At 30.5% G+C, this 23,632-nt stretch overlaps 1 protein-coding gene across 1 annotated transcript; it reads left to right on the top strand.

Annotated features, from left to right (window-relative positions):
• Positions 1 to 211: 211 nt before the first annotated feature.
• Positions 212 to 3,130, top strand: LOC136274407 (complement C1q tumor necrosis factor-related protein 3-like). The gene is made up of 4 exons (XM_066081136.1): positions 212 to 219; positions 325 to 390; positions 992 to 1,057; positions 2,654 to 3,130. The coding sequence occupies exons 2-4, from the start codon at positions 333 to 335 to the stop codon at positions 3,049 to 3,051; spliced, it is 522 nt and encodes a 173-aa protein (XP_065937208.1). The 5' UTR covers positions 212 to 219; positions 325 to 332; the 3' UTR covers positions 3,052 to 3,130.
• Positions 3,131 to 23,632: the final 20,502 nt, after the last annotated feature.

Genomic DNA, 23,632 nt, shown 5'->3' on the forward strand with positions numbered 1-23,632 from the left:
AACGCGCAATACACTAACTTTTCTAAAAATAGTAATAATAACTTCAAAAAATGTAATATTAATAGATATAACTGATATACTTACATACTCAACTACATCAATATCTCAATGTATGCGCATCATTAAAATGAAATTGATATTCATGACATGGTCAAATCAGTTTATAAAAAAAGACCGACGAACATGCGATGTATATCAAACTGCATTCTAGCTTGAAAGGTATTTTTAAGTCTATCTTTGATACTTTATTACAAATATACTCTCAGTAAAATAATAAAATAAGTTTGAAATTTTAAACAAATGAATATGTTATCTTTTTGATAGAAATAATAATGATGTTGATTGGAATATTGATTGGAAGTTTGATGCTGAGCTGTTTAGATAGTTTATGTAAGTATCACCAAAACATCATCATCATCATCATCATCATCATCATCATCATCATCATCATCATCATCATCTTTCTTACTTCCATTAAACCATGTGCGTAAGTATAACCAAAATATCATCATCATCGTCATGATCATTATTGCTCTCTTTCTTACTTCCATTATACCATATGTAAAAATTCAGAAATCTCTCGGAAACAATTTTAAGACAGTAGCAATAGAGTTAGGTAATTCATATATAATCCGAGTGAAACCTGAAAATTATCTCATGCGAATGACTTACTATATAAAAAGATCAATATTTTTTGCTTATTTATTTGTAAATAAATACATGCCAAGGAGAGGCTCATCTCAGGTCGGGAATATGTATTCAATCTCTAACCTGATTACAATTTTTCTTAAACAATAACATGTTTTCTATTTAAACGATTGGTTTTCTGTTCAAATTTGTTGTCCAAAAATGCTGTAAGCAAACCAATTGACGTTCATATAGAAGTTTAAAGTAAACGCCAATGCACGCTTTATTTGATTCCTACCTACAATGTTGAGACCAACATTTATAAAACTGACATTACATTGACGAATTTTGCATTTTCTTTTAGATATACAGAATGTGGAGACATTTCAGTACCTCGGAAAAAGTGGGGCTGGAAAAGTTATAGTTGCGAGTTTGTGCTTTTTTTATTTTAGTATTTTGTATCATCATTGATGAAAAAATGATATGAAAAAAAAAACAACAAAAATTTAATTTGAGACATTAACATAAAAGATAAAGCTTATTATTATTTGTTATTTTGAATTTAAGCTCACCTGAGCTGAAAGCTCAAGTGAGATTTTCTGATCACTTTTTTTTCCATTGTCTGTCTGTCTGTCTGTCTGTCTGTCCGTCCGTCTGTGAATATTTTAAGCTTCTTCTCCCAAGACAATTGGCTAAATGTAACCGAATTCAGCACAAAGCGTTATTGGGTGAAGGAGTTTTAGGGTTTTTTAAATGAAGGACCACGTCTCTTTCAGTTGGAGATTATTAGGAATTATTGAATTATTGTTGGTTTTTTTCAAAAATTGTCTTAAAATCTATGTCAGAAAAGCTGTAACTTGTGTAGAAGCAACCTCAGGTAGTGTAGATTCAACATGTTCAAATCTCGATCTCCGGGTGTAGAGTTGGACCACAACTGGGAGGGGAAGGGAGGGGGGGGGGTGAATTTCAATTTTGGAATATATTGAAAAAGAAATCTTTCAAAATCTTCTTACTTGAAATCCTTTGGTCCAAAAAGCTGTGAGTTAGATTCAGGTTTAGGAATGTATAAAAAAAATCTCTTAAAATCTTCTTTATAACCATTCAGCCATTAGAGCTAAAACTTTAGCAAAGACAACCTCATATAGTGTAGATTCAAGTTTGTCAATATCATGATTGTCTGAGTAAGGTTGGGCCCACATAGTCAAATATTTACATAATAATTAATACATCAAAATCTTTCTTCTCAAACCCCATTAACCAGACATGCTGTAACTTTAGTAAAAGCTACTTCAAAATTGGTCAAAATTACAATCTTCGCTAGTAGGATGAGTCGCAATGGAGGAGGATGTCAAGTTTTTACCATCAAATATATAGTATTTAAAATAATAAAAAAAAACCCATTTGCCTAGAAAAAAAATGCTGTTTCTTTACTGAATTCTTCTTCTAATAGTGTAGTTTCAAGTTTCTCAAAATCATGACCTTCGGGGGTAGGGTGGGGCCGCATTAGGGGGTCCAATTTTAAATACTAATTTTTTAATACTATTTTTTAAAACTCAGATATTATATTATATGGTATTGCTTATATGCAATATCTTCACATATTGTTGATTTTCAATTATTTTTGACTATGGCCCTGTCAATTCTTGGGCCCTTCAAACGATTCAAAGTTTGAAATGGGTTTATATTTTAACGATCTTCTTTAAGAATTTGCAATGCTCAATATGTAATATGACTATGATATCATCCTGTTACAAAAGGGGCTCAATATTCAACATGAGAAGATCTGGAAAAAGATTTGAAAATATATCTTTACTATCTATTTAACTTCATTGCCCAGATATTTTGTATACGACTTCATAAAGCTTATTTTGTCATCCATAGTGTTGCTCTGGTGGACAATAAGTCCAATGGTCTCTTGTTAGAAGTAAACAGTGGAACTTTTTGTTTGATATCCAATTATAAGATCATTGATATTTTTGACGGTATTGATATTACATAATAAATATGTATAATATTTTTTATTCAGAGAAAAACGCTGTAGCTTTCAGTGCAATCTTCTCCAAAGATATAACAGTTGGCGGTAAGGAGGTATTGAAGTATGATAGCTTGCTGACCAATGTCGGTGGGGCCTATAACAAGTCCACAGGGATATTTACTGCGCCCTATAAGGGTATCTACACTATTTCCTGTAGCCTCATGAGCCATCCAAAGAATCAGGTTCACCTTGCTATCATGAAGAATGGTAAAAAATTATCCCTAGTCTACTCTGCATCTGGTACAAATCCTCACTCTGCTCAGACTCTGCAACTACTTCTTAATAAGGGAGACAAGATTTGGATTCAAAACCACAACGTAATTAAAGCCAGTCTTCATGATCACGGGTCTTATAATTTGTTTTCTGGTGTGTTGATAACACAAATATGAAATAAAGGCCCTTTAAAGGTTGTTGTAATTCTTAACCAAATCAACAATAATATGAATAAAGTTTGATGTGGTTAAAATAGAGCTGGATTTTTTATATTTTTCAACAGATTGACAAACAAATTTTACAGCATATATGAGTGTCTCTCGTTGACATACTTGCTAGCGCAAAGGAATCATATATATAAGAGGAAGTCGTGGTGCGCGGGGTATGGCCACGTGTTAATGCGTGCAATTACAAACCCTTTCACATACAACCCTGCAATCACGAACTCAATGAGAAGCCGGTGCTTTGTGCACTTCGCTACTTGGAAACCTATTAGGAAGGGCTGGATGATCATGGTCATTTTAAATTTCTTAAGAAGAAGAGGTCTGAATTTAAATATAGCAAATATTCAATTTTTAAACTAAAATGATATGAATTTCTTCTTTACCCAATGATAGTTAATAACGAATTAAACTAATAATATTTGTAAATTCAATGAAGATTTCAAGGTTAAATTATTGACCACCCAGCATCTTTAGAGATGAAAGCTAAACCATATAACGATCTAACATTAGTTTATGTAAAAATCTTCCGGGTATCAATGTTTTCTTTTTTTTTTTTTAATTTAAAAGTTATATGCATTGTTAAGCTATTTAGATAACACATTTAATAAAATACTTAACTATAAAATATTAACATCGCTCATTTGTTGTATACCCATGACCATTGCAATGTACATGTGTGGAGTTTTTGTGATCAATCAAAAGTTACATTAAAAGAACAAAGACCACGAACATGAACTGTATTTAAGAATTGAAGAAACCATAGCTATCTTACAGAAAAGGGAGAATTTGACGTTTCTACTGTGTATACCATGCAATAAAATAAATCTACGTATTTTCACTCAGCATTTTTTGTGTATAATTGAAAACAAAATTCAGCGATATATTCTAATATAAGCAGCAAACTTTTTGTAAAGTGTTTTTATAAGGGCTTAGTATGATAAAGGTAGTAATCATTGCAATATATGTACATAACCCACTCGAGTTATGTATTCTTCCGCAATGATTCATATGTTTATAGTCCCATGATTCACAGAAAATAGTTTTATATAGTTAAAATGAAACAAACATAGTAGTTTTCCATGTAGTACAGGTAGGATGTATTTATGTAAATTTAAGTATCATAGATAAGTATCATAGATCTATATATACTCTCATTGTTTTGCCAATAAGGGTAGAACTCGAGAGAATTTGCAATTTTTGTTTTTCAAATTAAGTTGAAAATAATTTTCATTTTACGATAATAAAGTAAATGAAAAAAAATAATTCAGATATGAATTACAGGTATAATCAAGAAAATTTTTTACTTAAAGATAGAATTATTTTTTTTTTATTCACGCCAAAGGCAATATACACTTTAAGTCATTTGTATTCACGGTGCAACTAGTATGCAATTATTTAATGCTTGAGCATTCAATAGACCCGAATATTTTTCCCGAGGTGCAGGGAACAGCTCAGTATGATCTATTGCCCGAAGCCGACGGCCAACGGTTTAATAACATTAAAATACATATACACACTGAACGTGTAGACATGCCACACATAATTAATACTGAACTGTAGTTTAATCCTTCAGTGTTGAGATTGGATGCACACGATATCATCGATCGTTCGCAATCAGTTTATCATAAAACAATTATATAAGTTATTCTCCGAGATCTCCCAGATATACAAAAATGGATAATTTATTTTATTAGAGTACTTCATATTCAAATAATTTGTTTGTCGCAAAGAAAAGTGTCTGAAATCAACGATTAAAAAATATTTCATAGTGACTAAATGAAATTGTGTGCACCATTTAAACGATACTCTATGGACAAAAATGAACACACACAAATTTTATATCAGGATTTAAATGCAAAGAACTCAACTGAGTTCCTTTTTCATTCTCATTAGGTAATTAAATTTACAGTGTGAAAATAGTTTAATTTTGAATACTTGTGGGTATGGCAACATTCAATTTTGTCTTGGATGATGCACTCCTCGCTGATGGAAAATAAAATATTGATTTTTTTCATATAGATATAAGGAATAGATTCGAAAACAATATGCTACGTTTATTTTATTTATGAAAATAATGAAAAGTAAAAAAAAAAAACAACTTGACGAAGATCAAGACATGGAGCTATAGCCTCCGGCCTGTGTTGTGTACATATATCTCCTTCTCCTACCGAAAACTGCTTTACTTTTACCGACAAAGACATTGTGAGTCTCCCTATCCTTTTGACATTGTATCCTTGTACAGTCTCTCTGTACAAATTCATTTTTTAGTATTTGTTGTGCTCGAAGTCTATTTAATTCAATCCATGTAGCATACATAAAACTTGAAATGTCATATTTTCACGATCGTGAATGATTATTCTTATATTAACGAATTTTTAAAATTTTTCAAGAAATAGTGTTGTACCATATTTGACACTATAAACATACTGCAATATTTTTATATTAACAAGGTTTTTGAACATGTATATGGAAACTGTCTGTCAACCTTTTTATTTTATCAATATTAATTGTTGGACTATAAAAAGTAACAGCATTGAAAATGGATAATGCATGCTATGCGGTATAAATGCCTCTTTTCATCAGCAGAGTCTTCTCCCTTGCTATAACTTGTTTTTCTTATCTTTTTTGTTAAAACGTTATTTATATTAAACGTTTACAGCAGTGCTCTTGACGAAGATTTTTACTCTTTATTTAAGGGATATTTCTTTGGAGAATAATAATTATGTACTGGTAAAAAATTTTGCACTCTTTATTAGAAAACAACGTGTATTTTGGTTCCCTTGCGGCAGGTAGCTTTTTGCTGTATCCATTGCATTGTTATGTTTTAATTGTAATAATTGAAAATGCGCCATCTACTGGGTTCACTTTACAAAAATCTTCAAATAATATATGTATCTCTGCAGTTATTTAAGAATCTTGAATACATTATTGTATTTAAAGTAAGTTTTTTTTAATGGGATAAAATGTTTGGGATTATGCTGTCAAAAAATTGTGTAATTAAAGCACTTGCTACAAAAGAAAACAAATTTAATGGGCAGTAAGTCTATACTTTATATGTACATTTAGGTAGTAATGTGTATATAATTTAGGTATAAATTTAGATATAACCCTATTCATTGTAGATATCTAAAAAAAGATATGGGTTATAGGCATTTTACCCAGATATGAACTAAGTTTTTAAAATATTTGAATATTAATATTTCTAGCATTTCTTCAATCTGATTGATTCTTACAAATTCTTTACCCAGTTGACATTTAATCCCCAACTTTCAAAATTCCCCTAATTGAGTTTTTAATTCTGTCTGATTGCATTGAAACCCTCCATCTGATTTAAATGTAATTAGTTAAAGTGATAGATGATATATTTGTATTTTACAATTATATGTATTTATTTTTTTACAAATACAATATAAAAATGAAACATTTCTTTATTAAAAGATATGCTCTTTGTGAATAAACTGTCGTCCTTCTGGTTTCGAATAATAAATTAATAAACAAATATGTTCTTTCTGTCCTTAAGAAATGGGTTAAAATTAAGATATATACAAGTGATTTAATTATGTTTAATCATGTTTTATTGTACACTCCAAAAAATCAAAGCTATAACACACGTTAACTTTATTGAATACCTTTTGTTTTATTTAAATGATTGTTTCAAAGTTTGGGCCATATAAAACGAACTTTGTTTACGGTGACGGGTTAATTGTGGTCTATACAGAGTTTCTATTGTGAAATTGTGTATACTTAAAAAAATCATGATTTAATGCTTATATTTACATTTTTTTAACTTCATGTATTGTCTGCAAATGTGATTTATACCTTAAAATTCCTATCTTATCCTAAGGGTAAGTTCATATTAATTGAAGAGCCACAGTAACGGCCAAAAGCGTGAACTTTGATTTTCGCTTGTGACATTGCAGTTTTCAGCGTTCCTTTGGGTACCCTGTGTGCATTACAGTGTTATAACTATCGTAGCTTTCAACACATTTTACAAGCAAACATTATGTGGAATATAAATATTGTTCATTAAAGTGCAATTTTTTCTAATAATTTGTATTGATAGGGTCATTGGCCATAAGTTCACGTATCCTTGAGATTGTGGTTTTCATTTTATCCACGTAATATGATACCCATTAATATTAATAAAACCACAGTATATAATTTCAATTTTTTGTATACATATTAAAGTAAACTTTTATTGTCTAAAGTTATTGAGATGCATGCTTCATAAATGCCTATTTCTGATGGCAATCAACGAATAATCTCGAATTTAGATTCTTTTCTCACTATGTTAATCCCATTGTAATTATGATACACAGCAATCACAACAAAGTGACATTCATAAGAATGACCTTGTTTGCTGATACGTGTTATTCAAAGTGAATCTTTAATGACTTGCAAACTTTTAACAGACAAATTTGAATTCTTAATAATTTTCTTATTTGCGTTGTCAAAGTAAGAAAGTGAAAAAAAGTTTTTAAACCACTATGTTTCTTTGATATAAAGAACAAATGATGTCATGTTATAAAATTACTAGAAATTGCAAGCTTTCCCATCAGTTCTGGGTTTATTTGTCTCAACTGCTGTCACAGAGAAGACAGTATATCTTTCTGTCTATATCAAAGCTGGCAATGTTTTTGTTAAGCGATTTACTATTTGTAAATCCAATGATTAGGGCCGTAAATTACTAATTCAAGCATGTAATTCGATGACTTTTAATTTTACACCAGATGCAAAAGACTATTTAAAAAAAATATCCATCATATGAATTTCATGGACCAAACAACGACAGTTTTGCTTGCTTGTTTAAGTCATACCCTTTTTAGTCCTAATACATGAAAAATGATGGAAATATACATGTATTCTGAGGGTGTGTTCCCGTTTTGCACACATTTGATAATTAGGTAAAGAACAATAGGTGTGATTTGTGTTGTGATAGCAATTATAGTCTGCTTTCAATCAAAGAATTTACCTGGATTTTTACCTGTATTTTATCAGCGCCTTACAATGAATTAGCAAAAAGAATATAGATATTTTGTTGTATTTTATGTCTGATTACTAATAACTCACCATTTTTTTCACTTGATAAAATGAAGATAATGATATTTTATAGTCTTTAATTTCCACTCACTAATAAGAAAAATAATGATTTGACTTTTACATTTTTGTTCATTTATCTTAAATATAAAATTAAATGAATATTGAGGGAATATTCTGGTTCCAAGCCAACAGGAAGCTGATTCAATGGATAATTATATATATGTTGTATAATTAAATGATGAATGGGAAAACTACACGTACAGTCATGGGGTACCCCGTGTCGCTTTTTACAACTTAATTCAAAGTAATTCTTATGACACCACCGCTTTAGTATATATTGCGGGTCACTTTCTGGTTTTTCAAATCAGTAGCTATATACATGAAGCACAAACAATTTCAACAAAAATAATAATTTTAATATTGTTTCGGTAAGCTCTTATGACATCACTGCTTTAGTATATCGCAGTCCACTTTCTGGGTTTTTTTTTCAAATCAGTAGCTAAATACATGAAGCACAAAAAATTCCGACTAAAATAAAAATAATAATAATATGGATTCGATAAACTTCAAACTGAAGAAGGTTGGCTATGCATGAATTACATGTAGACCTACATTTGATAGATTTTATGAAAATATCTTTACAGTTTTTGAAGCATAAAAAATTGCAAATTTATCATCATACAATTTGTCTATTTTCTTCGATTATTCAAGCCGTAGCATAACTGAAAAATATTTACCAGCGTTTTCACTAGACACATTTCCTCCATTTATGTCAGCAAAAGGAATAATTGAACATTGAAATATATTTTCTCTTCAAACTTGTTACATGTACATGTACTTCTTATAGACAGCAAATTAAACAAAACCAATAAATATACAATAGTTTTGCAGTAATCTTTCTTGTTTAAATAAATTAATGAAATTGTTCGTGACCAAATTGACGTCTGAAATTAAATTGAAGAACATGGATGTCAATTATATGTAAATGTGTTTTTATACAAGTTAAATTGTAACATGTAATAAATGTAAATATCAGTTGCGAGTAAATATGTTTTATTTATTTTATTGTCAATTGTCCACACTGGAACTGTGATATAGACTATAGCAATTAAGCAATTATCTCACCTGGTAAAATTCCCGTTTCGCACACATTTTTTCGATACCTAATTTTCAAATGTGTACAAAACGGGAACAAACCATTCTGAGATTGTAAATTGATTTTATGTCTGTTATTTACATTTAAATTATATGATATCGTCTATATACAAGTAAAAATGTTTGTGATTTAATTTTTAGCTGATTTGGAAAATGCAAAGCTTACTCAAAGATGACGTGTTTATGTGAGGATAAAGAATATTTCAGAAAGGATTTCTTTTTCTATTTGCCTGCTAACTTTGAACATAACAAACGCATTACATATGTTGTCAAATCTAAGATTAGCATAAATGAAAACATAGTACGAACCGTTTTACATAATAAAGAATTGCAAGCTCTGTATTTTACTTGAATTCCGACTACTGACCAGCAAATTTATTTTACTATCAAACATGAAAAGAAAGAAATAGAAAACTTAGCTCTAAAGTAATATAATGATTTCTTGATCTTGTAAGCATATCATAATTTTTATAAAACATTTTAAAGTGCCAGAAAAAAAAACAATTTTTCTTCTAATTTTATATTAATTTTATATATCTTTAATTAAGGCACCGGAGAAAACATTATAAACTTTCCCATCGTGCATCGTTGAAGCATGACCATTCCTGTTTTGCATCCAAACCCTGTCTCCTTTATTCAAGACCAGATAGAGAGTCTGTGAAGATTGCGGATAAGTTGAAGAGGCAGAGAACACAGTGGAAATTATTTTTCCATTCTTGACCATGTTCAAGTGAACATAGCTATTGGGGTGACTCATTAAGCTACAGGAAAAGCTGTAGAGCCCGTCGAAAGGTGCAGTAAATATTCCTGAAGCCGGTTGATATGCCCCGCCCCAATTAGTTACCACGTGATCATACTTAACGACAGCTCGCCCTCCGACTGTTGTATCCCTAGACAGCAGGGCAGTGAATGCGACAACTGGAGACCTTTGAACTTTTGGTAGAAAATATAAATAAAACTCATTGTTAAACGTATAGTAACAAAATGTATTAACACTTGAATAAAGCTTAAATGACAATACTTAGTTACTAAGTACTCTACAAAAAATCTCCATTCGGGTATTTGACGCGATTATGATTGATAACGATTGATAATTTGAACGCTTTTAAAACAGCAAACGAACAATGCCTTTTTAGATTTGAACAAATAAAAATCACTGAGCAATCATTAACTATCTTAATAAATTAAACATGAGTAATATATCAGATATTTCGAACACCTTTCCTAATTTTCACTAAAAATAATATCCACATCCATTAATTGCATATGTGGTCGCTTGTAACTAAAAACATTTTAAAAAACAAAACAAACTATTGTCAAAAATATGACATGATATTTACATACTTTTACTTATTATATTTTGTTAAACAAAAAAAAAAAAAAGGATCTGGCTCGTACGTACATCTAATACAAACGTTTTATTGTGTGGTTCATTTGAACTATGACTTAAGCAAATTGCTTTTTTTTATTAAAACGTATATATTAAATTCTATTACTGAAACTGCTCGGTACAAAATCTCATAGACAAGTTCTGTCAAAATAAAATTACCAATCTTGCATTAGAAAAGAAGATATGAGAGAAGAAAAGACACTGCTCTGAGGGAAAATAAAATATAAGTGTTTTTTCCTGATATAGGGTTTCTAAAAAATTTAAGAATAGTTGATAATATTTAACGGTAATAGCTTTCATTATTTGATTAGGTACTTACGAAAATAAGCTGTGCTGTCTTCAAGAATGGCGAAGCAAAACAACATTACTATGAAACCCATCTTAAATAGATCTGAAAACCAATTAATCTAAGATATAAGTTTACATAACAATAAATGTACATTTCCATTACAATTAAGCGTTTTACTATGTGAAATAAGTACGTACATATTCGAAGCTGTCCTCATTTGTTACACTACAGGAAGTTCACTTGAAAAATGTTATATAGACGATTCGTTTGCATCTGGCGCCATGGCAAATAGGATAAAAGAGTTACTTTTAACTCTATCAATATGAAAAGTTTTATTTATTATACATTAGCAAATGTTTACAAATAGTAAAATCAATTTTGACCAACACACATCTTTGATTTATTATTTTTGTAATTGACCGTCATGTGATAAAACAGGTGTATTTTGGCATTAAAAAGGTACAGTGACTGCTTTCTGGGCATCAAACTGTTTAGATTCGTCACAAGCACGCAATGATAACTGTCATTAAAAAGCCACCCATCTTGTTAAATTTTACTTTGAACGTGAGGGTGGCAGTGGCAGTAAAATGCATTAACATCGTCATTATGTTATAAATTAACATTCACTAAGTATATTTAATTTCTAATCTATTTCATTTCAAGCGATTCTAAATTAGATAGAAACGGTAAAGACAGAAAACTATTTAACCAAGTACTGACCCCATTAAAATCAACATTTCCGCGTATAGACTTTAACGCATCTCTTCTTATATACTTGATAGTTGAGTTTAGTTGATATGAACGCTCTTAGGTTACTTTATTTAATATCCATAGAAAATCACGTGCAGTGTTAATATGAGAAAAACATAAATATTTTTTAAAAAAAAAAGTGCGTTGCACTTCTTTGTGAACATTTTAGGTGAATAAATATACCATACTCCGTTACATAGAGATCCATTCTAAAAATGATATATGGATAAAATCATTCAACGTCTCGAAAACAACGTTTATTTTTAATGTAATCTTAAAATGACACCGATGGCGTTTTTTGATAATTGAAAATATATTTAATCCATGTATGTGTATATTTGACCAAAACATCAACATGACAGAAACGATAAATTTACATAAGTACTTTTATTATGCATTTGGCTCGTCACAACACATGCAATACACAGATAACAAAAGTCGAATCATTTTTGATCGACCCAATTTTAGAAGTTATCCAACTTACTTGAATAAGCAATTGTTGTACACATTATTAAGGGAATTGAGACAAAAAATCAGCGTAAGATAATAATATGTAGAAATGTAATGTAAGGTTTTGAAATTCGGAGAATGAGTAAATAAATTTATTTAAAATGTTTAAGAGATCAAAATATCGTTCCATCAAGCACTGCTTTCTATACCAAAAAATTCGAACACAAAAAACATGTTTCAAAAAGCATCAGTTGATGTTAAATATCATCTCCATTGACAAACGAAAAATGTATCCATAGTTTATGTGAAGTAGTTGACGTTTTAATCAATAAGCATTTGAAAGAAAAAAAAAATCCTTAATATCCACTATTTTCTTACCCACTTACTAGTAGTCTTGAGTTATTAAAGACTTTTAACTCGACTTTCTGAGATCTAATTACATGAAAACCCAAAGACGAAGAATTCTTTTTTCCAGTATTTGATAAGGGCAATGGTTTTTGTATTCGCAGGAGCAAAATTTAATGATAAATAAGAAGCAACAGAATTTCCCTTCTACATTTTTTTTGTATGTCAAATTGTACTTATAAAAAAGTTGCTTTGAAAATGCATGCACCGAAATTTCTACATGTATTTAAAATTTCAATCCACTGAATAATATATTCTCCAAAACTAAAACTTTGTAAACCTTAAAAAATAAACGACCTAAAATAGCCGCTGGCAGCTTTATCGAAATGAATGAGAGGCAGAACACCCGTGTAGAAAAATTAGATCAAAGAGGAGGCGAGTATTTTTTTATGCACATGTATCTACCTTTTATGATTTTTTCTTTAAAACTTGATTAGTATAAATTTAAATGTAATTCAAATTCAAATTATTTTTCAAGTACTTTAAATTACATAGTGACGATTGTGTATATGAATAAGAAAACTATCAACTATCCATTGTCACCCACACTTCTAATGGTACAAAAGTATAAAACAACACAAATACAAGATCAAATTAGGAAGAGTACTTAAATGTATTTAAAGTTTACCAAAATTAATAAACATGTAGTTGATATAAACTTTTTCACTTATTCGCTGTCTAATCAAGAGGTTCCTGAATTATGTGAAATATGAATATCATTGTTTTTAATATTTATCAATTCGTTAGGAAACAAATAATTTTGATAGTATGTATGCTAAACCTTTTTTACCTAAAAATTTTATTATTTTTTTGGAAAAATTAATGGTTCCAAGTATTGATTGTATTTGATTAAAAACTTGTGTTATTTTACAAATAAAACCAATGTTATTTGAATTGTATAAACTATAAAGTCATGCTTTTTAATTGCCAGTTTTGCCAAGAGTTTATAAGTTTTTGTTGCCAGATTTTGATGGGTTACTTTAATGACCAAAAGGTGTAAATTGTGGTTTGATAACAATTTTAGTCTGCTCTCTACCCCAGATTTACATAACCTGTATTTTTCCAATTTAGAAAGAAGAATTTAGTGGAGATAGATGTTTACTTTCAGTGTCCAAGAAAAGTCTTGTAAACATAAAAAGTGTAGGTTAAGGGGCATGGATAATGAACAATTAATAATCATTAAATGAAACTGTAAACATGTGTAGGTGTTGAAGCAAGACAAGGCAAATTTAGTACATGTCATATCTGCTTTACTTCAATAAATGATTTTTCTCAAATTTAATGCGTAATTTAATTAATTACATTGGTAAAGTAATTGTAATTTAATTAATTACATTTGAAAATCCTTTTAATGATAACGGTTATTCAATTGAAGGTATTAAGCAAGTAATTGTAATTTAATTAATTACTTTTGAATGTAATTGACCCCATCTCTGTTTACAGTTAAATAATACAACTAACATTAATAAAGAAACTATAGAAAAAATTAAAAACTACTTTGCCAATATCTTACAAACATTGATTATCAAACTCTCAGTAAGGGAAATTGTCTTTGATAGTTTTCTCATTGAGTTTAGTCAACGTATAGCCGAAAAGAGTTGTATTTCTTTCGAACAAGCACAATTTTAGAAGCGAAGGTACCTGTACTCTCGCGAATTACACCATTATCCAGCAGCCTCCAGATATGCTATTTTACTTTTTCAAACTGAGATGGAGGGATACGACTATACTGTTGAGAAACTGGTGCATTATCAGTAAGACGAATACGATGTTGAACTGTATCTGTGCATCCGATATCGTCGTCGTTTTTAGAAAAGACATCATTATATTTTCGAAAAACGAGGTAATCAATGCTTTATCTTTATAATTACAATCAAACAAATAAAGAGAGAGCTCCATCACCGATTATATGTTGTTTATAAAAGGAAACAAACATACGTTAATATAATTTAATGCGCAGATTTAGAGACGAAGACTGCGCTCGCCTCTACAACAATTTTGGAATGAAAAAAATTACAATAATAAACACTCAACCATCTCAAAATTCCATAAAATGAAATACAAATTCAAAGCAGAACAACACGGACCTCCAAATAGATAGAGGTACATGTAGGATCAGGTGCCTAGGAGAAGTGAGTAACCTCTGCTAACCTGTCACACCGGCCGTGTGCCAAATGTCATATCGGTAAACATGTCTTTATCGATGAAAATGTCGTAATTTGGGGAACTTTTCATAATCGGAAAAATGGGAGAAAAATCCGTGGACAATTCGGTATTCAATCAATAGTTCAGAACAATTCATTCACGGACCTCTATAAAATCTCAGGATGCAGGATCTGATGCCTAGGACAGTGAGCATCCTCTTCTGACCGGTTACACCCGCCGTCTGCTCTTTGTCGTAATCGGGAAAAACGGAAAAGTTCGTAGACAATTAGGTGATTAATTATGGTCAAACAATTAGTATGAAAGACGTCAGTCAGCATGCGACCGGGTGGAATATTGTATATGCTGACAAGGTCGTTGTATCGACCATAGAACTTACGAAAAAATGATTTCAAACGAGACTATTGATAGTCCTGTTTTTTCAACTTGTTTGTCAGTAGCTTGCCTCACCTTAGAAACTGTTCATACGAATTAACTGAGAAGCAAAAACACCATATGCAGGTGATGAAGGTATATTGCTACAAGAGTAAGAAAAGTTGACTATAGAAAAATTGAAGTGATCGCGTTTATCATAACGTTTTGTTGTTATGTTACCATCAATGTCCATTTCCAGTAAAATATCGAAATATGAAACAGATAACGCAGACTCTGTAGTATCTTTTATTTCAAATTCACTGGGATATATCGAGTCGACGTTAGTATGGAAATAACAATTGTTAATTAATAATACTTCGTCGATATACCTGAATGCTGAGTTGAAGGCCACAGCGAGTGATTTATTTTTTTCACGTACAAGTTTTTGAATAAATGCTGCTTCATAAGAATACAAAAATATGTCTGCTAACAATTGGGCACATTTGGTACCCATTGGATTTCCAAAAGATTGCTGGAAGACTTGATTTCCAAAAAATACATAGATGTTGTCTATCAGAAACTTAAACATCTTTTTAATGTTAACATCAGAGTACTTGTGTGTGCAATCAGAATGATTTTTAACAAAATAATTTCTTAGTTTTCCAATGACAAGGAAAGCATTTTTACGAATTCCATTTTTATTGAAGAAACAACTGTCGATGATATCAATAAAGTTTAGATTTTAATTTGTCATGGGGAATGGTTGCAAAAAGCGTTGAAAAAGCGTACGTTTTGATGCTATTGATTTTGGTAAGATTTTGTGACCTCAACGTTTCTAATAATTCTTCAGAGTTTTTTAGTATCCACATCTGATTCACACCACTTCTGGAGTATATTGTTTTACAGTACTCCTAAAGTTTCTCCTTCACTACTGGAAGAATTTTAGTAAGGAATAAAGAGAGAGGTTTGGTAGAACATTTGCTGGAACCTGCTCTATATCTTTGTTTGTAATGACTTTTGTGAAGCTTTGGAATCCAGTACAAATAAGGTAAATCAAATTCATTTTGTTTATTTGGGATATTAAATATATCCATAACTGTTTTATGATTTTGAAGTATTTCCTAAATGGAAAGGCTGCTATAGATATAAGTAGGATTACCAGGTGTAGAATCAAAACCTAGTTCTTTGAAAATGCAATTAATATAATGTGCCTTACAAACAAAGATAATGTTGTTACTTGCCTTATCAGCAGGGAACGGTGCATACTGATCGTGCAATCTGTTTAGTTCTTTTCTCACTTCTGCTTTATTAAAAACAGAAGGATAGATGGTTTTCATTTGATCTCTCCGTCGTTTAATACGAGTATTTAATATATATCTGATGCTTTTAAGCCACTCTGACAAGGTATTACGTTCTTCTCATTCAGATTTTGCCCATCATTTTGGGTAATCTTCAACAGAATTTATGATATGTATAAAATTACGACGCAATCTGAAGGATCTAGGCTCCCTAAATTTTGTTTCTTTCATAATAAGTGATCTTAGGTCTTCCTTGTTAACTAAATTAACATCACCAGTAATGACGTGTCCGGTAGGACTATAGTGGTAGGGTGAAGAAGAACATGAACACGTTGGAGGATTATCTTTCAGATGTTCGATATTAAGGTCTTGTAGAGTTTGTTTGCAATTGAAGAGTTTGGAAGCAATGGTTGAAGTATAATTGTAGGAAATACAAGGGGTTGACTTTATCTTGAAATATGGCGAAATGCAGGACTGAACGTTTTTGTGATTAAGAATATTGCCTATATTAACGGCATCGTTTCCCTTGTTGGCATACTGCAGTTTGAAAAAATAATTTGGTGCATGAGCAGTATTTTCTGTTTGTGTAGGTTTAAAAAGCCGATGATAAGCAATATCAATAATCATTGATCCGGGTCTGTATTCCGGTGTAGAAAGGTCAAAAAATCATAAAAATTGTTTAACGCTTTCAAAGGGACAGAGTAAAGTTTGTTGCGAATGTAATGGAGACCCAATTGTTTATTTATATAAGGTAATACTGAATCGAAAGAAACATCGTGTATAATTAGTTTGTTATAAGACCGATGTCTATGACTTCGCATACGCAGGTAGGTTAAGGCAACTCCGAGTTTAATGACCGGCGATATCAATTGATAAATTTAAAAATTGTTTATTTTTATGAAAACAGCCCTGAATATTATTATAAAGTGAATGTGTTCGCCATGATATTATATTTCTACTTCAGAATCTGGTTGGTCGCTTAAGCTGCCTTGCAATGGTATCACGTTTTAGTTAAAATAGATAACGTTTTTACCTTAACAAAAGATCTAAAAGTGTAAGACTACCCAGAAGTTAATTTGTATGTATGATACCATAATTCAATTAGCAATTAGTTCATGTTTATAAGTATTACTGCTAGATACCTATTGTTAATCGCAAAAAAAAAAATATTGTCATTTTTTATCGAAACCCCCCTCAACATCTTCGATTTCATTGAAAATACTACGTGTTTTTTATTTACAACAACAAAGCACAGGATTCTAGCAGTTTTTTGCTAGTAGTTTAGGTCAAATGCTTTTGATATTTGCCAAAGTCATTTTTCATAATATTCGGGGAAGTGTTACACTTTTGCCTTTTTTGTACACACTGACAGAGGAAAGGCCGGTCAAGCCACAGGAATATTTATTTGCTTACCTTATAACACTCGCTAATAAAATGAAATATCCATGCCCTTATTATCCTGATAATATCCAAACGGACAATCATCTAAATCTTGTGTATTAGTATAAAATACCTATATCGGTATTGTTTACACTGCATTCCAATGATTTGTCTCCCGACATTGTTCTTCTCTATCAAACATACATCATGTGACGTCATCAATGATAAATATATACCGAGTATATATTAATCTAGTTTTCTTATCAAAAGTTCTTCTTGTTGTTTACGGAATGGCATACTCAGCAATGGGCTATTGGTATGATGGTAATTTTTTTTCTAGAATTCTAACTTTCATATACAAAACAGAATGATCAGGGGATAAAAATGTATGTATAAAAGCTGCTGACCGTCGTTATTGATTAAAAATCTAGGACCTGATTTTCGTTTGTTTAGTGAACCTTTGGTTTCACCAACATAAATAAGTCCACAAACAACAACAAATATACAAATATAATGAAATTCTATAACGGCTATCTGTGTCTGGAACCGCCTGGAAATCCCCCCCCCCCCCATGGAAACTATATATAAAAATTGATAAAGTTTTCCATATTGCAAAACACAATTAAAGGAATTTAACTTAAGAATTGACTTCATTTGAGTGCATATATTTTCTTTCGACTATTGAAAAGCCTTTAGCGTAATTACTTATATTCTTAATTTGCAGAAACCTAGTATTTTCGAAAATTGTCAAGAAAAATTGTTAAAATGATGATCAGTTTAATAAACGATATTTGTCTTAATTTTGAAAAAAAAGTGTCGGACAATAATAACATTGATTAATCAATTTGTGATCAAAGATTAAAAAAAGTATCTAGAAAAATAACTTTGTTACCTGTAAAATGGTATTTAAAAAAAAAGTGTTAGATGTTCTAACTAATTTGACAAAGTTACCATATATCAATGCTCTCTATGATTACGATTAAGTTATTTCTACAATGATTATGAATTGTACTATTAATACCTTTGACTTATTTATTTGCCCCTTTTTACGTTTGTTGTATCATTAAAGTAATCAAACCAACTTATTTAGACTATTGACAGTTTATTATTTATCAAAAGAAAAGAATTGAAGATGTGAGTGATGTAAACAAAACGTTGAGGTACTTTTCTAAAGAAAATTCAATCGTTTTTCATGCGCGAAATGTTAGAAATTTAGATGATGCATTTTTATTTATCAAACCGATGTAAATGTTTAGTCAATTTGCTGGTGTTAAAATGAAAATATCTTTCATTTAAACTCGTTCAGATAATTATAATTTTTTATTGCATATTTCAAAATCCTGACAGTGATAAATGACAGACCTTGATTTTACTTTTAAAAGGCATGGTAACGATTTGGGCTGATTTTTTCCTATTTTCTATGTTTGTTCTTACAATAAAATGTTTTTCTTAGGGTATTTTAATATTTGGTACTAAAACTTCGACGACAGCCGTATATGTATTGGAAAAATACAGGACTCACAATTCTTTGTTTTGTAAACATGACTCCAGCAATGTTTTTTGTTTACAACTGCTGTATGGAATATCTTTTATGTGTCGAGTTTTTTCCTCATTGCTTGCTAACTTTGAACGTAAGAAACGAATTATATTTTTGTCAAATTTCAGTTTAATTTGCTATTAATGTGCTATATTTTTCAGCCACCTTAAAGGGGTAGTGCGGCCATCTTGTACATTTGAGGATAAGAATGTAAACATTTCTCGAACTGGCTTGTTTCCAAAAGATACAAAAGCAATAAATATGAAGTTTTTTGTGTCATTTTGTTTAAGACGTACGCATACAAGAACAGGATGATGTTCTTTTAATCACTTAGAACAGCTGTCAAACTAAACAGCTACAGACATATTTTGAAGATTTAAAAATCAGAAAAAAATATGAGTGAGGTTCATTGGTGTCTTCTCTACAGCCATTTGTTGAGAAAGAGGTCTAGGCTTGCTTATTCCAGTTGTTACTTTGTCTCAAAGTAGGGTACCTTTTCCTGAAAATGGGCCTCAAAACCACAAGATATATTTGTCTGTGTCTATGGAGGAACATTGAATATATATTTTCATTGAACTATAATGTATATATTTTTTATGTAAGGCAATCACTTTTTAAAGCGCTAAGCATAGCTGCAGCGCTTTTTTGTCGCCAGATTTCTAATCCTACTTCCACTTTCGTTTTCGCATTTCAGAAATACCGCCACCTACTGGCGTATGCTAGAGAAATCGTACCCTGGAGAAGTCGTACAAGGGAGAGCTCATAACTATGCAGTAGGGAAAACTTAATATCTTCAAGTTATCCTGCATGCAGATACATTTGTTCAATCACTATCATTATTGAATTGGCAATAAATTTCATTTAATGAATATTATTATTATATATCGGATATGGGTGCTTCAAAAAGATATCACATTCATGATGATGATTTCTTTCCAATTATAATTTTAAAAAAATGGGTTTTATATGCATTGAGTTGTCTATTAGTTGTTAAGTAATAATTGGAATAACTTTGTGATATGAATAGGTTTTGAGTGTTTTTAAACGGTAAAGTCTCAAAGTTGAAACCGCCGGACCAAACGTTTCTTTATATAAACTATATATTATTATTGCTACTTCTATCCGGACGGAACAATTTAAGTGTCAGAAGACACTAAATTGCTTTCCATATCTCATTAGAAGTGTTTATAATTGTAAAAACATCTAGCCTTATCCCTTTCAAACAATGCAATCACCTGAGTGTTATTTGCTACCGGTGATTTGATTAAAATTCATTATCAACATGGAGCAATAGACCCTCGTTTAAGCATAATATGTCGAGCTACATGTAATATGTTATAGTTATAAACACCATGTTTTATATAAAAATGCAGAAATTTTATACAAAATATTTCACAAGATAATTTGTGCTGTGTTTTTTTAATCAATTTTATTTTAGGCTTCGTTTTCTGTATGCAATATTTCAGAAATTATTTCTATCAATTTGCATTGATATGCAATTTGTTGATAATCCAACACAAATAATTTGAATTTAATTTAATAAAAAGTGTAACTGTTGAGCTATATAAATATATGTAATAATCGTTATAAAGTGATACCTCATTTAAATTGCGTATACGACGCTTCATCGTAAGAAACTATGATTTAAATAATGATTTAACAGTTTTCCATCCAATCGACAGAGCTCGTATGTATTGCAGGTGGCACTACAGTATTTAAAAATTTCATGCGCGGATCCAGAAACAAAAATCCGGGGGGGGGGGGGGGGGGGTCCGATGGTTATTTGAGTTTGCGGGGAGGGGGGGGGTCCGAGGCATATTCTTGGTAATTTTATAATGTAATTTAAAGAAATTTGAATTTTACAAGGGGGGCCGGACCCCCCTTAACCCCCCTCTAGATCTGCGCATGAAATTTACTATATATCCTTACCATAAATGCGCATATCTAGGTACAAGTTATAAATTCAAAACAAACTTCTAAGAAAATCCTCTTGATATCTTTGAAACAAAAAAACAAAAACACATGAGAATCCATCAAGGCGTGAAAGTTATAACATGGGCTATTGGTATGATGGTAATTTTTTTCTAGAATTCTAACTTTCATATACAAAACAGAATGATCAGGGGATAAAAATGTATGTATAAAAGCTGCTGACCGCCGTTATTGATTAAAAATCTATGACCTGATTTTCGTTTGTTTAGTGAACCTTTGGTTTCACCAACATAAATAAGTCCACAAACAACAACAAATATACAAATATAATGAAATTCTATACCGGCTATCTGTGTCTGGAACCGCCTGGAAATCCCCCCCCCCACCCCCCATGGAAACTATATATTCAAATTGATAAAGTTTTCCATATTGCAAAACACAATTAAAGGAATTTAACTTAAGAATTGACTTCATTTGAGTGCATATATTTTCTTTCGACTATTGAAAAGCCTTTAGCGTAATTACTTATATTCTTAATTTGCAGAAACCTAGTATTTTCGAAAATTGTCAAGAAAAATTGTTAAAATGATGATCAGTTTAATAAACGATATTTGTCTTAATTTTGAAAAAAAAGTGTCGGACAATAATAACATTGTTTAATCAAATTGTGATCAAAGATTAAAAAAGGTATCTAGAAAATAACTTTGTTACCTGTAAAATGGTATTTAAAAAAAGTGTTAGATGTTCTAACTAATTTGACAAAGTTACCATATATCAATGCTCTCTATGATTACGATTAAGTTATTTCTACAATGATTATGAATTGTACTATTAATACCTTTGACTTATTTATTTGCCCCTTTTTACGTTTGTTGTATCAAATTATTAAAGTAATCAAACCAATTTATTTAGACTATTGACAGTTTATTATTTATCAAAAGAAAGGAATTGAAGATGAGAGTGATGTAAACAAAACGTTGAGGTACTTTTCAAAAGAAAATGTCAATCATTTTTCATGAGCGGCACTACAAGAAATGTTAGAAATTTAGATGATGCATTTTTATTTATCAAACCGATGTAAATGTTTAGTCAATTTGGTGGTGTTAAAATGAAAATATCTTTCATTTAAACTCGTTCAGATAATTATAATTTTATCTTGCATATTTCAAAATCCTGAAAGTGATTAAATGACAGACCTAGATTTTACTTTTAAAAGGCATGGTTACGATTTGGGCTGATTTTTTCCTATTTTTCCTATTTTTCTATGTTTGTTCTTACAATAAAATGTTTTTCTTAGGGTATTTTAATATTTGGTACTACGCTTCGACGACAGCCGTATATGTATTGGCAAAATACAGGACTCACAATTCTTTATGTATTGGCAAAATACAGAACTCACAATTCTTTGTTTTGTAAACATGACTCCAGCAATGTTTTTTGTTCACACAACTGCTGTATGGAATATCTTTTATGTGTCGATTTTTTCCTCATTGCTTGCTAACTTTGAACGTATGTTAACACTTCTGTTACAATTAAGTGTATTAGTATATAAAACAAGGTAAGCTTTTAAAAAAAGCTAAGAAAGTCAGCCAGAGGAATACAAATTTTAGGATACACAATCGATTAAAATACGAGATATACAGTTTCCAGAAGAACACAATATACGTGTGCAATATAGTTTGCACCTTTATGTTTAATGGCTGCTGGTGAAGAGACAAGCGTGTAGTGGTGTACAAACAGTGTAGAGCACGCCGACTTATTACTTAAAGTTGTAACTTTTTTTAAAAATTGCTCTCTGAACTTCATGGTCACCACTGTCAATTTATATATTATCTCTAATCTGGCTAAGAGAGTTGGGAATATATATATATATATATATATATATATATATATATTTATATATATATATATATATATATATATATATATATATATATATATATATATATATATATATATATATATATATATATATATACATACACTCTGGACCACGGCTTTGGGCGATACCCATGGACAGTCAATGCGCAGTTTGACCCCAAAACTGACCTCTTTCATAACTTATTCGAATTTCACTACCCCGAACTGTCTATAGCTTCTTCCCAGAATTCCAATTTACGCAAGAGAAAATGAAGTTTCATCATAACTTTAAACATTAATAATGACTAATAAGTACAAAATACGCACATATTTCATTCTCCACCCTTTTGTCCCAGTGAGCTCACTTGAAAATTGTTATATAAGTAATAAATCATTTGTATCTGGCGCCATGGCAAATAGGATATAAGAGTTGCTCTTGACACTGTGAAACTGAACAGTGCTTTTTATTATCCAGGAGCAAATGTTTACAAATTGTAAACCAATTTCAACAGCAAATATCAAACAACATA

The sequence above is a fragment of the Magallana gigas genome, chromosome 4 (genome assembly GCF_963853765.1).
Source record: "Magallana gigas chromosome 4, xbMagGiga1.1, whole genome shotgun sequence".
Classification (NCBI taxonomy): Eukaryota; Metazoa; Mollusca; class Bivalvia; order Ostreida; family Ostreidae; genus Magallana; species Magallana gigas.